The 14992-nt window shown below is 43.1% G+C and overlaps 1 protein-coding gene across 1 annotated transcript in view; it reads right to left on the bottom strand.

Annotated features, from left to right (window-relative positions):
• Positions 1-14992, bottom strand: part of CPM (carboxypeptidase M) — an 85483-nt gene that overhangs the window by 30211 nt on the left and 40280 nt on the right. Inside the window, exons 3-6 of the mRNA XM_024736371.1 lie at positions 14000-14097; positions 3764-3936; positions 2202-2386; positions 1332-1502 (exon numbers count right to left, since the gene is read on the bottom strand). Of these exons, the coding sequence (XP_024592139.1) occupies positions 1332-1502; positions 2202-2386; positions 3764-3936; positions 14000-14097 (627 nt within the window). The remainder of the gene's footprint in view (positions 1-1331; positions 1503-2201; positions 2387-3763; positions 3937-13999; positions 14098-14992) is intronic.

The raw sequence follows: 14992 nt of genomic DNA, 5'->3' as shown, positions 1-14992 counted from the left end.
TATTTCTCTCTGACTTCATTTTTTTTTTTTTTTTCTTTGCGGTGCGCGGGCCTCTCACTGCTGTGGCCTCTCCCGTTGCGGAGCACAGGCTCCGGACGCACAGGCTCAGCGGCCATGGCTCACGGGCCCAGCCGCTCCGCGGCATGTGGGATCCTCCCGGACCGGGGCATGAACCCGCGTCCCCTGCATCGGCAGGCGGACTCCCAACCACTGCGCCACCAGGGGCTGTAGCCTAGTCCCCGCTCTGACACCCCTGGGCTTCTGCTTATATTATTCCTTCTGACAAGAACACCCCTCCGCCACGTTCCCTACATGGCCAGCTTCTCACTCCCTCCCTCGCCTGGCCGTCCTGTTCCAAGGGAGAAAAACTAGAAGGCTCTTTCGTTTAGCCTGCAAAGTGGTTTTAAAATCAGGAGACTTCATGGAAATATCCAGCTTGCTTCACAGACTGGAAGATCTGGCAATATTGCCCCCCACTGCTGCATGGCAATAATTACCTTGTTCTAAGTAGCAGCTGTCCCCACTGGATGAGACATAAGCATTACATTTCTCTAAGGCCTTCACTACTCCCTGATGTATTCTGGATTTACACCCCTGTGATACACTGTACCTTTTCTAAATCTCTACTTTTAAAAAATTTTATTTTTTTTGGCTGCGTTGGGTCTTCCTTGCTGTGCGCGGGCTTTCTCTAGTTGCGGTGAGCAGGGGCTACTCTTCGATGCGGTGGCGGGCTTCTCATTACAGTGGCTCTCCTTGTTGCGGAGCACGGGCTCTAGGCGTGTGGGCTTCAGTAGTTGTGGCACGCAGGCTCAGTAGTTGTGGATTGTGGGCTCTAGAGTGCAGGCTCAGTAGTTGTGATGCACGGGCTTAGTTGCTCCGTGCAACTGAGATGTGAGATCTTCCCAGACCAGGGCTCAAACCCGTGTCCCCTGCATTGGCAGGCAGATTCTTAACCACTGCGCCACCAAGGGAAGCCCTACATCTCTACTTTTATTCACATTACATGCCATCACAATTATTTATTTGTATGTTGCTCTTCTCTATTAAACTTGGGCTTACTATCTGTGTCCTGTTCATCTTTCCTGGCACAGTTCCCAGCTCCAAGGTACATGCTGAACCAGTGTCTGAAGTTAGGAGGCTTTGGCAGTGGGGAACATGTCTGAGCATCTCTCAAATGATCAGTTCCCCTCACTGCTCTGTGATGTTAGCTGACAGAGACATGACTGAAGGGACTGCACTGTGCCTAACGTTTGGCAACTGCCGGGGTGAAGGCCAGCTGGCACCTCTGGGGGAAGGCAGTAAGGAGAATAGCAGAATGAAGAGAAACTCACCTTTGAGTGGATACCAAAAGTATCCATTTACAATTCCACCAGGAAACTCTATTTTAGTTCTACATGGGTTTCTTTTCCTCATGTCGGGATTTCTTGAAGCGTAGGTACGTGCAAGATATTGAAAAACATCATCATCAGGGGTTAAGCTCCGAGAGTATAATGTTCCAGTGGCTGTACATGAAAGACAGACCAAGACCTTTTAGCTGAAGTTATAGCTGGAGGAAACACACACCATATTAGCACATACATCATCACATCACACACAAAGGCTCTAATTTCCTAGTGAGATCCTCTACCCACTTCCACGAATACTCCCTTCATTCCTCTTCCTAGTTTTTAATGGACATACAGAAGGCAATACTACACAAAACAACCATGTCCCTGTCTAAACTCCTTCTCAGTCAGCTTAAAAGTTAAATACCCTCTTAGTCACCCTTGCTGATTTCTGGAGGTCAGTAAACTTTCCTTAGGTACTGTAGGGATTAAATGAAGCCACTCGAATACTTTAAGTCCTTGGTACATACCTTATCCCACAGTTTTAAGAGGAATCAGGAACTATTACTTACATGATTAGTTTTATTTATTTATTTACTTAGCCGTGTTGCCTTTTGTGGGCTAATTTAAATCCCAATTTCACTGTTTCACTGATGAATGTCAAGTAATCCCGTGTTGTTATCAGTTCAGCCACCTTGCCCATCTACTGTTTATAAATTGTAGGAAGGATAGCTGGGGGTCAAGAGAACGGGGCTCTTTCTATCCCTGCCAGAGAAGTTAAGTGGGGACAGGAAGAGTGTATCCCCATTCAGAGGCAGAGAGTTTGCAGTTTCACTCTGGACTTAGAAAGCAAGAGCTGGGCCCAAGTTTGCTTACCTGGAACACCATTATCAAATGGGTAACTGGCCACCAGGGCACCACCGTGGAGGTTTGCAGAAAGGACAAATGTCTCTGTATTCAGCCACTTCATGACTGCCACAGTTTCAGGCTGCCTTGGTACAGTATTAAATTCAAAAGCATCGGGGAAATTTCTATTCAGGTCATAGAAGTTACTATTTTCCCTTTAAAAGAAAGAATTTTTTAGGGTTTACTATTGCTGTCTGAGGGAGCAGATTCGTGCAGTGTGTAGACCTTTGCTTTGAGCTCCAGGTGTTTTTCCAAATATGAATACAGAGGTGGTGGATGGTTGCCTTGGCAGCCTCCAGTGAATCACAGCTGGCATTCACACAATGTGTTGTCCCCTCCCGTGTGACTTGTTCTTGCCAATGGGACAGTAGTGATTCGGATGTAAGCAGAGGTCTGATAAGTGTTTGCGTTTCGGGGCTTTTGCTCTTGACACTCCCATTTGGAACCCTGAGACCCCATTGCTATCCACGTCAAGGGTCAATGTGCAAGAATGAGGAACCCAGGTGACAGCCAGAACTGAGACTCTAGAGATATGGTCCCAGCCAGACCCCAGCTGAAGCCCCTGACATCATGGCATAGAGATTAGCCATCCCTGCTCTGCCCTGCCCAAATTCCTAACTTACAGAGTGAAGAGTAACTAAAGAGGTGGTGGTTTTAATTTCCTCAATTTAGGGGCAGTTTGTTCCATAGCAATTGGTAACAGAAACAACAGGAACATGCTATTTTATACAAACGTATTTCTGAAAAGTGGACTGGCCATGTTTAAATAGGCTAAGAAACTTAAACGTGGGAGGGAATCAAGCGGTGTTTTATTAATCTTTGGTAAAAACAAATTTTTAATTGCACAAATATCAGTGTTTATCAGACATTTGAGAAATTCCAAACTTCCTGAGGCTGCTTGAAACACAATAAACTTTAAATCAGAAATACTACAAGACCCACCCTTCTTTGTGATAAGTTCGTGTGCTGGCTTAATAAATCAACCTGTTTATTGAGGGTCTAGGTACTACCCTAGGCCCTGGGATTTAACAGGGATGAACACACGGGCAGCATTCCTGCCCTCAGGTAGACATTAAACAAGAAATGAGACATTAAAGATTGTGCTATGAGGGTAAAGTGCCAGGTGATGTGAGAATAATTGGGGCTCTAATATCTGATAGGTTAGGGAAGGAGGCTTTGAGGAAATGCTGTTGAAGCAGGGTGCGGGGGAAGGTGTGGGAAATGCCAGGGGTGAGAAGGCAGCTGGCGGTTGCAGAAGGCGAAGGGAGGTCTGCGGCAGGGTGAGTGCGGGGGAACAGGCAATGAAGCCGGAGCAGTGAGGCAGGCGCAGGGGTAAAGCAGCCTTGCTCAGGATTTTACTTCTCAAAGTCAAAGCAATGGGCAGCCCTGAAAAGTTTCCAGAACAGCAGTGACATGACACAGGTTATGAAATGGTTCGCTAACTTCTCTTTACAGAGCGAAGGGGTCTGATCTGATGGGGGGCTTTTTATGCTTTTGTAGTTTTAAATAAAGATAGACTAGCCCGTGCTTACCTTCCCTTATTGTAAAAACAGTCAGGCTTTAGAACAGCTTCGAATCCATCTGGGTTCATTGAAGGCATGATGTGTATCCGGGTACTATTAATTAGATTTGTGATTTCAGGGTCTCTTCCATCGCTGGTTACGAGATATTCAATTAAATGGAGCAGCAGTTCCCGCCCTACAGCCTATAGGTGTTAAACAGAGAAGAGGATATCGTTAGGTGAGAGGAAAACAGCCCCCAAAGCACAAATTCCCCAACAACAAGCACTACACATGATATGTGAGACCAAAACCAGTTGTCAGACCACCGTTTCTCTGGTATACTGACACTCTGGCACGTGGCAATCCATCACTGGTGTGCTGCAAAACCTTTGTGAGTAAAAGGTTTTTTTAAAGTTAACTTTAAAAAAAGTGCCTATAAGTAAATAATTTACTAAAAATGAATTAAGAGTGGAGTAAAGGTTATTCTTATTATCCTACTTCCAGTTTGTCTGTCTTCCAAATACTTCCTGGAGGGGTGGCGAGAGGGGGAGCTAGAGATCAGGCAGGGCGTTGTGCGCCTCCACAAGCATGCCTGGCACACGGGAGAGCCGTGGTGCGTGTCTCGGTGGATGATTCGTGGAGAACCACTGCAGTAGATATGTAGATTTTAATAGAGAAAAATCTGAATTTGTAATATGCATAATTTAAGTAGGTTAATTTAAATAGGTCTGATTTTCATATTCCCCCGTTTCCAAGTTCTTTTATCTCCAAATTCCCCTCTTGCACGTTTGTGCAATTTTTGCTGTACCTCTGTATTTCTGATTTCCACATCCTCATGTTTCTTTGGCACAACATCCTCACAATTTTTTGCCATATCTGCATATTATCTATACTATTATTTAGTTTGCATTTTCTTTAAATTGGCTTTTTACTTACATTAAAAATAAGGAACTTTGTATAATTACCATTTTGCTAGATATGTTTCTAATTGTATAGTAAAATAAAAGCATGACTGAGAATAAACATGGTCACGTTCACCTAAAATTACCTTATGTACCAACAATGATTGGGAAACTGAAGGCCTGTGAAGAAGCTTGCTTTATAATCCCCAAGGGAGAGATTTAGTATTTTTTTTTAAAGGAATTCACATATTCAACCTTATTCTAGAAAGATTTGATTAGGCTATATTACTTTTCCCCTGTAATCCTGAGTTCAAAGATTCTGCTTCTAAGTAAGGAATATTTACCTCTTACACGTGATCAGATGTTGTAGAGCAGTTAGTATATGGGAAATCAGGGCAGCAGGTGGTTAAATAAGGACAGTGCTTCTGGTGCATTAATGAAGGCCGTGGGCAGGAAAAGAATTTTCATTTATGACTGCTCTGTAGCAATTCATTGTTGGGACAAAGGATGAGCAATTCCATACTTTATGCCCCTCGCTGGCAAGCAAAGAGATCACATTTTATGAATTTGTTACCCTAATGAACACAGAATAATTAAAATGGAACTAAGAAAATTTTAAATATGTAAATTACATATTCAGAGTAGAAGTAAATTCCATTCTAACTGCAATTTTTTTCCTACTCATGTCTATCTTCTTCCACCACTGTGATTTTTGCTTTTACAGTCAAAATTGTCACTTGAAAAAGGTCCTTACAAACCTTACAGAAGGTGCTTAATAACCAAAAAAGTCAAGTGAATCACACACTGGGTTTCCAATTCAGTGTTTTGGAAGATCACGCACATTTGGACACTCCTTACTGGCTTCCCTGAAACCAGAGGAGGAGGGGCTGGCAATTTCAAGCTGTGAAAGGTGGCTTTAAAGGTGGACAGTGTAGTTGGTTGAAGGAGCTTTTCTGGACAGGGGTTGGGGAAGAGAAAAGGTCAAGGAAAGAGAGAAGGAAGTGAGATTTCTAAATGCTGGTTGGAGACTGTAGGATGGTTCCATTAGAGGGACGTACCAGGAAAAACCTGAGGCCCCTCTGAGTCCCAGGTTAAGTACCAAGTGAGATTATATTGGAATCCCCGCATGGTTCTAAATGTGAATTTCCTCTTAACTATCTGAATCCTACATTCTCAAGCACGCCCAAACTCAAGACAGGAGTTCGCAGTTAAATTCATCCACCCACAAGAAAATGAAAACAAAGAGTAAGAAGCTGTGATTAAACTACAGAACTAAATTAAGCAACTGTGGTGGTGTGGGTATAGGATAGAAGGTAAAAGTTAAGGTTTATAGCTAACGGCAAGGGTGGGTGCCGGGGGGAGAGGAAAGGAGAGGACAGAAGACTTTTCAAACTGCTAATTCCTTCACTTTTCCCAGGAATGGGTCATGGGATATTATCCAAAGTTTAAAAATATATATATATTTCAAATCATTATAATTTCAGTTTTTCCTTTTTTAAAAAATTCTTTTTTTTTAAACCCCACATTTGTTTATTTATTTTTTTGGCTGTCTTGGGTCTTCGTTTCTGTGCAAGGGCTTTTTCTAGTTGTGGCAAGCGGGGGCCACTCTTCATCGCGGTGCGCGGGCCTCTCACTATCGCGGCCTCTCGTTGCGGAGCACAGGCTCCAGCCGCGCAGGTTCAGTAGTTGTGGCTCACGGGCCTAGTTAATCCGCGGCATGTGGGATCTTCCCAGACCAGGGCTCAAACCCGTGTCCCCTGCATTAGCAGGCAGATTCTCAACCATTGCGCCACCAGGGAAGCCCAAAGTTTTTCCTAATTTTTTGACTTTAGAAGAATCTTCCGATAATTTATTATTTTGAGAAAATACCAAGTTCACCAATTATTTTCATTTCACTTCAGTTCTATTCTGTTAAATTCAAGTAAAGTTAAATCTCATACTTCTTATTTAAAGATAACACGTATAATATGACACACATTTCATTTTATATCCTTTTGATTCCTCTCATTCTATTACTGTAGAAATAACAGATGTCTAGAATACCATCTGGCAAATACTAATGACGGTGATTTCTGAGCGATAGTATTCTGAATAGTTTTTATTTCCTCTTATTTTTCTAGTATTGCTTTTTAAATTAAAGAAAACCTATGTTATTTTTACAAAAACAATAAAATTATGGTTCTTTCAAGGTAACGAATGTGTGACCAAGGTATTTTCTGTTTGTCTCCATATTCCAAAACAAACCACAAGTTCGTAACTGCAGAGGGTGAAAGAAAAATCTTGGAAGTATGATAAAGAACCAATTAAGAGTTAGATAACTTAAAAAAATGGTGAGGTAAACAGATGCAATTTCAGAGGGAGTTAAACAAAGTCCTCTTGTTTTCTTGGACCATATTTTCCTGTCTCTGTAACAGCAAATTTATGCCACATATTATTCAAGTTAATTCTTCTCAACCTTAATATAAATGTCTCAAACACTCATTCATGTTTTATGTATAGACCTCCCTTCATTTAAAATTAAGTCTTTGAATATGAAACCTTAGAGAGACTAAAATTTTAAAAAAGAATGTGGTCAAAACTGTTTCCGTTAGCTTAACCAGCCTTTCATTAAGCTCCTTTTGTGAGAGTGTGGACTTAATGAAAGAATCCCTAATGAAGAGCCTGAAAGGCTGGGTGAGCACACCAGCTTCTAGAGTCTTTCTCTGATAATTCATCCGGTCATTAAAATGGCAGGAACCCAGGATGGACCTAGAGATTGTCATACTGAGTGAAGTAAGTCAGAAAGAGAGAAATATTGTATAATATCGCTTATATGCAGAATCTAAAAAAAAATGATACAAATGAACTTATTACAAAACAGAAACAGACTCACAGACTTAGAGGAGGAACCTATGGTTACCGGGGGGGAGGGTGGGGGAAGGGATAGTCAGGGAGTTTGGGATTGACGTGTACACATGTCTACATTTAAAATAGGTAACCAACAAGGACCTACTGTATAGCACAGGGAATGCTGCTCAATATTATGTAACAACTTAAATGGGAAAAGTGAAGAAGAATAGATACATGTATATGAATCACTTTGCTGCACACCTGAAACTAACACAATATCGTTAATCAACTATACTCCGGTATAAAATAAAAAGTTAAAAAAGATGGCAAGAACCCAGAAAGCAGAAAATAAATTCTCTATCAGTTTTTCTTCAATTCAGTCAAGTGGGAATTTGTTAGACAGATAAAAATCAACGTTCTAGCACTTCTAAGAACAATTGGAAAACAATTTTGAAGCAACAATCCACAACTGGGTAGTGTATTGTGCGAGAGTGAATTAGAGGGTAGTACCAACACTTCAGCTCTCCTAATCGTGGAGTCTTGAAATGCTACACTGTAATGCAGCTTCTGGGGCTCCACATGGTGTGTAACAGACTTAATTCATTTGTCTTAATGCCTAGCTAAATCCTCCATCTTCAAATATTAGCCTAATATTACATTATCTAGCACACTTTTCTGTGGCCTCCCCAAGTCTGGGTTCCATGACCTGCCTAGGTGGTCCTTTAACTCTCCTCACCTGTGCTCTCCTGACAGTGTTCACACATATTACAATGGCCTGACCGACCCTGACTGACCCCCACCCCCACCCCTCAACTCCACCATCCAAGGTTTGATGGCAGCGATCCTAACCAGCCCCCTGTGTAGCCCTGGTATCTCGCCCAGCTCCAGGTATATCATGTGCTCAATAAATGACTGTTGGTTACTGTTGCCAAATCCACTACAAAGTCATGACTATTCTGAGGAGGAACTTTCTGAAAACATGAGGACTTAAGGTTCTCAGTGAGAGGGGGTATACAAATGATCAAGTTAGTTCATTGCAAGGACGTTCAATACTGAACACACTTCACAGGGCTGGGGGCCAGCAATTCTGATCATGCCAAGGACTCGACACCCTGGTCCCCCGGCCCACCCTCACCAAAAAAGGGAGATGGAGAGAAAGAGGATAATTATATGAGGAACTTAATACATGCTTAAAAGGAATTAGACACTTCGCCTGGAATAAGGATTAGTTTGGTCTAAATGCAAAAGGAAATAATTATCCAAAGCCATGCTGTGTAACTGAGGACATTTTGTCATCATCTGAGATAGTGGTGGAATAAAGGACTTGAGAAGTGGCAAGCTTTGTTTTGTCTTGTTTTAGTAAGTTTGGAACCTCTATTGCATGTTGACTACACAGCCCAAGATCTTCCAGGATAGGCACAATCCTGGACATTATGTCCTGTTGTTCACGTAGAACATTAAAATACCCTCTAAATATAGACATTTAGACATACAAACTACTGTCTAAATGTCTCTTATACCTAGAAGGTGTGCAAAAAACCATTTAGCCTTTATTTTTGGGTTGAAAAATATGATCAGTATTATCCATATTTTTGCAATGTTTTTCCTTTCCATTATGTATCTGGAATCCAATAAACTATAAATTAATGCCACCAAATGTGAAATTCTAAGTGTGATGTGGGTATTTCAGAACTCTATACCCAAATAAACCATCATAGGAAAAATAATTCATTGATGTTTAAGAAACAGAAGCTTAAAAAAAAAAACTCTAGAAAAAAAAAAGAATCAGAATTGGCAATTCAGTTATGCTTAACAGACATAGACTGAATACCTCCCCCCATACTTAAAGACCATGGGCCCTGCAGTCAAGGGAACCTGTGGACCCAACCTCTCACCTGCACTTTGCCTGCTCCTGGATTAGCTTAAAATTCCAGGCACCTGACCTTTTAAACACATAGTCATGCTTTGCTTGGATATTTCCATTAGACAGGGATTAGAGATGTCTTAACAATCTAGAGATTGCCCAGATATAAAATTTTCTTTCCTGCAAAAATTTTTAAACATGGGATGGCAGATAGGCACAAAACATAGAACAGGGAGGGCTCGAGGAAGGAGCAAGGAGTGATTTTCCAGGCTTCTCTCCTGCACCCACATTTAGGCTGAGGGTACTAGATGTTTCCATTTCCAGGGGATGGTCCCAGCATTCATTAAAGCTCTGATTTTAGATTATAGGTAATAGTTTACTACAAAGCCAGCCAGTAGCAGAATGAGGTGTCAGAGGAGGGCGAGGGGAACAAAGACCCCGCTCCCAAACGATGTGAATGTTTGTGGAGCAGGGGAAGGGCAGAGAGCCCCGCCCAGGGACCTCTGGTCTCATCCCTCGCAATGAATAACAAGGATTGGATGTCAGGTGTGCGCACACTGCCGATTAGGAGCCTGTGTGAATGACACCCGGGACTGGGGCTTCTACAATTCCACACGCTGATGTGTGTACAAACAAGAACCTGGATAAACCAGGAAAACACCTGCTTGTCTTACTAAAATGAGAAAAGTTAGAAGCTCAGAAATGTCTCCCTCACTCTGAAAAAGCATGAACAGCAGGTGACAAGGGCGGCGGGTGCTCTTTCCGTCGGCTCCCCCGTGTGACTCCCCAGCAATCAGGGAGGAGAGGCGGGCAGCAGGCATGAGACAGGGACAGAGAAAAGTGACACGGAGATGCTCACTCCAGTCTTACTCTAAGAGTTTGCTACGCTTTCACACGGTGAACAAGCCCAAATCTTCTAATCAAATGGGGCTGGAACAACTGGGAATCCATCCAAACAAAAATTAATTTGAGATAGATCATAGATCTGTATGTAAAAAGGAAAACAGTCAAAACAGAACGTTCCAAAGGCAGTGGAGGGGGTCAAGGAGGCAGAGCCATAGCTGGGAAAGGCTCACTGCTCAGGCTCTGATGCAGGCCCAGAGGACCAACAGAAACCTGCATTCCCTTCCTGGTCAACGCACTAACAAACATGCCTTCTGCAGAAGTGAGCAAAAGAAAGCCCGCCCACAAAGCACTTAGCGTAGCCCATGCTCAGTAAATGTTGGTTACTGTTACTCTTTTCTTGTCGGCGAGTACTGTATGGAGGGGAACTTGCCAGCCTGATCGATGCAGCATCGTGAGGACATGAGCTCATGACAAGGTGACTGAGAACAAGAGGCATATCATACAAAACCAGAGGAGGTTTGACTTCATTCTCTTGTAACAATTCTCACCTGAAAATGGGCTGTTTCAAGTAGATTTTACTCCCCTCAGTGTGCTTCATGCATTCCAGATGTAGCCAGGCTAATCAGCCTGGACCTTCAGCACCAGCCAAAGTCACCCACCTTCGCGATTCCGAAGATACACAGTAGCCAAAAATGTTTCACCTGAATCCCACAAACCTTTAGATTTAACTTCCAGTTTGAAGTAAGAGGCATGAGGGATGAGAGGCACAAAATCGATGATATTATAAGGAAGGAAACAATCCAAACTGAGGGACGTTCTGCAGGACACACAATGGATCAACGTTCTCGCTTAAGTCTAGCGTCACGAAAAGATGCTTTATATGCTAGATTAAAGGAGATTCAAGGGATATGTCAACCACATATGATGCATAATCTTGGACAGAATTTTGAACGGACACTTTGGGGGACATTTTGAGGACAACTGGAGAAACTAGAACATGGGATATAAGGTAAAGATAGGATAAACATTTACTGACATGAAAGGGTAGCTTGTATTAACTGAAAAATGTTACAAAGAGCAAATTAGCATTGCTCATTTGGTGCAAATGCACACACAAAAATATCCGGAAGGATAAATGATAAGGAATCGACAGTCCTAATTTGGAGAAGGTCAGTACACAATGTTTTCTTTTTGTTTGTATTTCTTCTAAGATGTACGTATGTTGATTTTGTAATAATAACAGGTTATTTTTAATTTAATAAAGACCCAATTCTAAAAGAAGGCATCACGAAGTAGGTGAAAATTCATGGGGGGAAAATGGTGTGTGTGGTCAACATAACTGGGTCTTCCTGTTGGTGCTGAGGTGGGGTCCAGGGAACAGAGGAAACATTTAAAAAATACCATGGTCAATCCTGTCCACCACACTACTCGGTACACATATGACCCCTGCTGGGCTTCTTCACGTGAGATCCACAAACTCCTAGAAGATCCATGGACCCTGAGATCAGCATTCAAAGTTTGTGCCAGAATAGCAAGGAATCCAACCAAAGAATGTTAAGATGCCCCCAAATGTTATCTATGTTGCTTTTTAATAGTGGGTTCTTGAAAATGCTCTTTCAATTCCAAAAGGTCTAAGAGAAGAAGGATGAGTAGGGTGATTAAACCTTCTAATCCAAGTGACCCTTTGGCTCCTGGGTTACGCCATCACTTTCCCCAGCTCCTAGTGGCTCCGGGAGGACAGAACATACAAGATCTAAATTCGGGATAATAAGTTTCTCAATGGCCCCCAGAGCCGCCAGATACTGCTACCAGCTGGGACACACAGGGGATAGCAGGACTTCAGGATCCCACACCCGAAACACACTGGGACTTTTCCCTCTGAGTCACCTCATTCCTTAGCATTCCTCAAAGAATCACAGTGAATGAGAGAGCCCGATTTGATGGGATACATTAACTACATGGAAGGCAAGATGTCAGAGATTTGGGAAAGTACAAGTGAATTCAGGGGTGAGTGAGAGGAAGGACTCTTGCTTTTCTTTGGAAGTTTCAACTGAGAGGATTAACTTCTAAGCATCAGGCTGCAACCTCTGAAACGCCAGGAATTCAATAAATAAACTACTGGAGTCAATGTCTCATTAAAAATGGATCCCACAGGACCTCGATCAATTGACTAGATAGCAAAAGAGAAAGGAAGTCTGGGCTGCTGTCTGTCATGAATAGTTGTTTTGTTAAAAACAACTATGATCAGACTCCCAGCAATATCAAGCCTTTTCGAGCAAAGCCCATTATGCTTAAAAAAGTAATTTCCATCCACCCCCAAATCAGGTTCAAAGACCAACCACTCTCTCAAAGGCAAGTGTTTGCATCTGAGCTCCAGTGACAAGAAGTCCCCTGGCTCGGCAGGACCAGGGCGGGTTGAGCAGCGTGCCTAGGAAGGGCAGAATGTGTGTGTGTCACGCGGGGTGGAGCCTGTTCCTAGAAAGCTTGGGGTTGGGGAGGGTTAAGCCGGGACAGGAAGCCCAGCGTTCGAGCAGTGCATGCCACCCACGCTACTGCAGACCTGGAAGTGTCGTAGCAAGTCAGCAGGTTATACTTATAGGAATATTCCTGTTCTTTGACATTCCTTAAAGTTAAGTGTGTTTGATATTCCTACGTCAATTTTCTTTACTGTCAAGACTAGGCACTATCTTTCCCTCCCACTGTATTGCCCAGTTGTGTGGGGTTCTGGGAAACAGAAGACCCTGCAGTTGTCATATTCTCAAAATACTCTGAGGAAGAAAGGTGAGAAATGGAGAGGAGCATCTTCAAACGCCTGGCAAGAATGGCTGGGCAGGCAGGTGTGGTAAAGGGTATTTTGCAAAATATAAAATAAATAACATAAACAAAACAAAATAAAAAGAGAGTTGATCCCCAGTAAGTTGGAAAAGAGGCAAGACATCATGATGGAATTTAAGGGTTTGTTGAATGATGGGGATGACAGAGCCCTAAGCTTGATGGTCTAAACCAGGGATCCCCCAACCCTGGGCCGAGGACTGGCACCGGTCCGCAGCCTGTTAGGAGCCGGGCCGCACAGCAGGAGGTGAGCGGCGGGCAAGCGAGCAAATCTTCATCTGTATTTACAGCCGCTGCCCATCGCTCGCATTACCGCCTGAGCTCCGCCTCCTGTCAGCATTATGGTGAGTTGTGTAATTAGTTCATTATATGTTACAATGTAATAATGATAGAAATAAAGTGCCCAGTAAATGTGATGCGCTTGAATCATCCCGAAACCATCCCCCGCCTCCTTCCGGCCTGTGGAATAACTGTCTTCCATGAAACCGGTCCCTGGTGCCAGAAAGGTTGGGGACCGCTGCTCTAAACTTAAGCATTGGAAACGCTAAGTGTTAGATTAAGAGAAAGTGACAAAAGCATTCAAAACGCCAGCTCCTAGGAGTCTGGATAGCTAGCTGGGATCTGATTGTTTTAGTTCAAATAGAATATTGCTCCTCTGCTGGGTCACCTCGATGCTGAGCAGGAGATGGGGAAAACCAACACAGGCAGGAGTTCGGGGACTTGCTGGCAGTCCAGAGCTGGGGCACTGTTGTTCTTCCAGACCCCAAACAAAAAAAGTTCCAGTTACCTGCACAGGGCACTGGGTAAACAACCAGATGGCTGTGCTGGTCTTTGGAACCTGGTTCCTTCAATCCTCTCAGAAGGCCTCACCGGAAGACCTTTCCAGATTCTTTGCTACAGTGTCTGCTGCTTCCTTTGCATTTAGACAGAGCACAAGAGACCCGACGGGAAGCTTCTCTGGTGACATGTCAGACATGCAAGCCATATACATACCTCATCTCCATGCATATTTGCCACGTATTTGAATTCTGGAATCCCGATTCTGTGCTCCTTTGGAAAGCGTCCCACAATAAGAACCCACAGGTTTCTGCCTTTACAGGGAAGAAGAGTATAGAAAAATGAGTTGTCTTTTGAAATGATGAAGGAACTCTGGGAGAATGAGAACAGTGAACAAATGATGCTGCTTCTCCCACCTGACGAATGTTTCACAACCACCTCAGTTCATGTGACTAATGCTTCCTTGCTTAAAACACTTTCAGTTTCCAAAACCCTTTCAATTTAGCACAAATATTTAAGTTCTTATTCTAGAATGCGACTTTTTAAAATCAAAGACTTATTAGGCTATGTAGGTCTTATTTTTCCAAAATGTTTATATAGTTTGCTCTGAGTTTCTGGTGTTTTATAGAAGTGATCTTGCTAATTCACACAATTACACAAAATTATTACTGATAGTTGATGGGGAGGGTGCCGTAACTCTCAGTGCAAGGAAAGTGAAGAAAGCAACAGCAAGAAAATATGTAACTCAGAAGGGAGATTGTTTTTACAGTAAATCCTGAGTCTTGTCATATTCAAGTGCTCATATAACACAGCCCCTCAGCAATGAGTGTCCTTGATGGGCATGAGTCCTGCCACGTAAGCCGGGAAGCACAAGCCATCCTAACAATGCCTCAAGGGAAACTTCTAAGTCCTAACTCTGCCATAAATGGTGTGATTTGGGCAAGGGAGGACAGAGACTCAAGATTGTTGAACATCTGCTCTGGGCAGATGTTACCATTGCATCTCTGGTTCACGTTACCTGAGGCAATCCCTTGTCCTGACCCAGGGAGATGGATTTTTAACCGGACTTTACAAATGAAAACACTGACCTTCAATAAATAACTAAATAAATAAACTGCTTACGATCACACAGCCAGTAAGAGGCTGTGATTTGAGCCCCACAGCCAAGACCTGAATCCTGGCCTATGTGACTCAACTCTAGGGCTTCTG

Source organism: Neophocaena asiaeorientalis, unplaced genomic scaffold, assembly GCF_003031525.2.
Source record: "Neophocaena asiaeorientalis asiaeorientalis breed wild unplaced genomic scaffold, Neophocaena_asiaeorientalis_V1.1 scaffold134, whole genome shotgun sequence".
Lineage (NCBI taxonomy): Eukaryota > Metazoa > Chordata > Mammalia > Artiodactyla > Phocoenidae > Neophocaena > Neophocaena asiaeorientalis.
The sequence above is the reverse complement of the archived record's forward strand: the minus strand, read 5'-3'. Positions and strand labels throughout refer to the sequence as shown.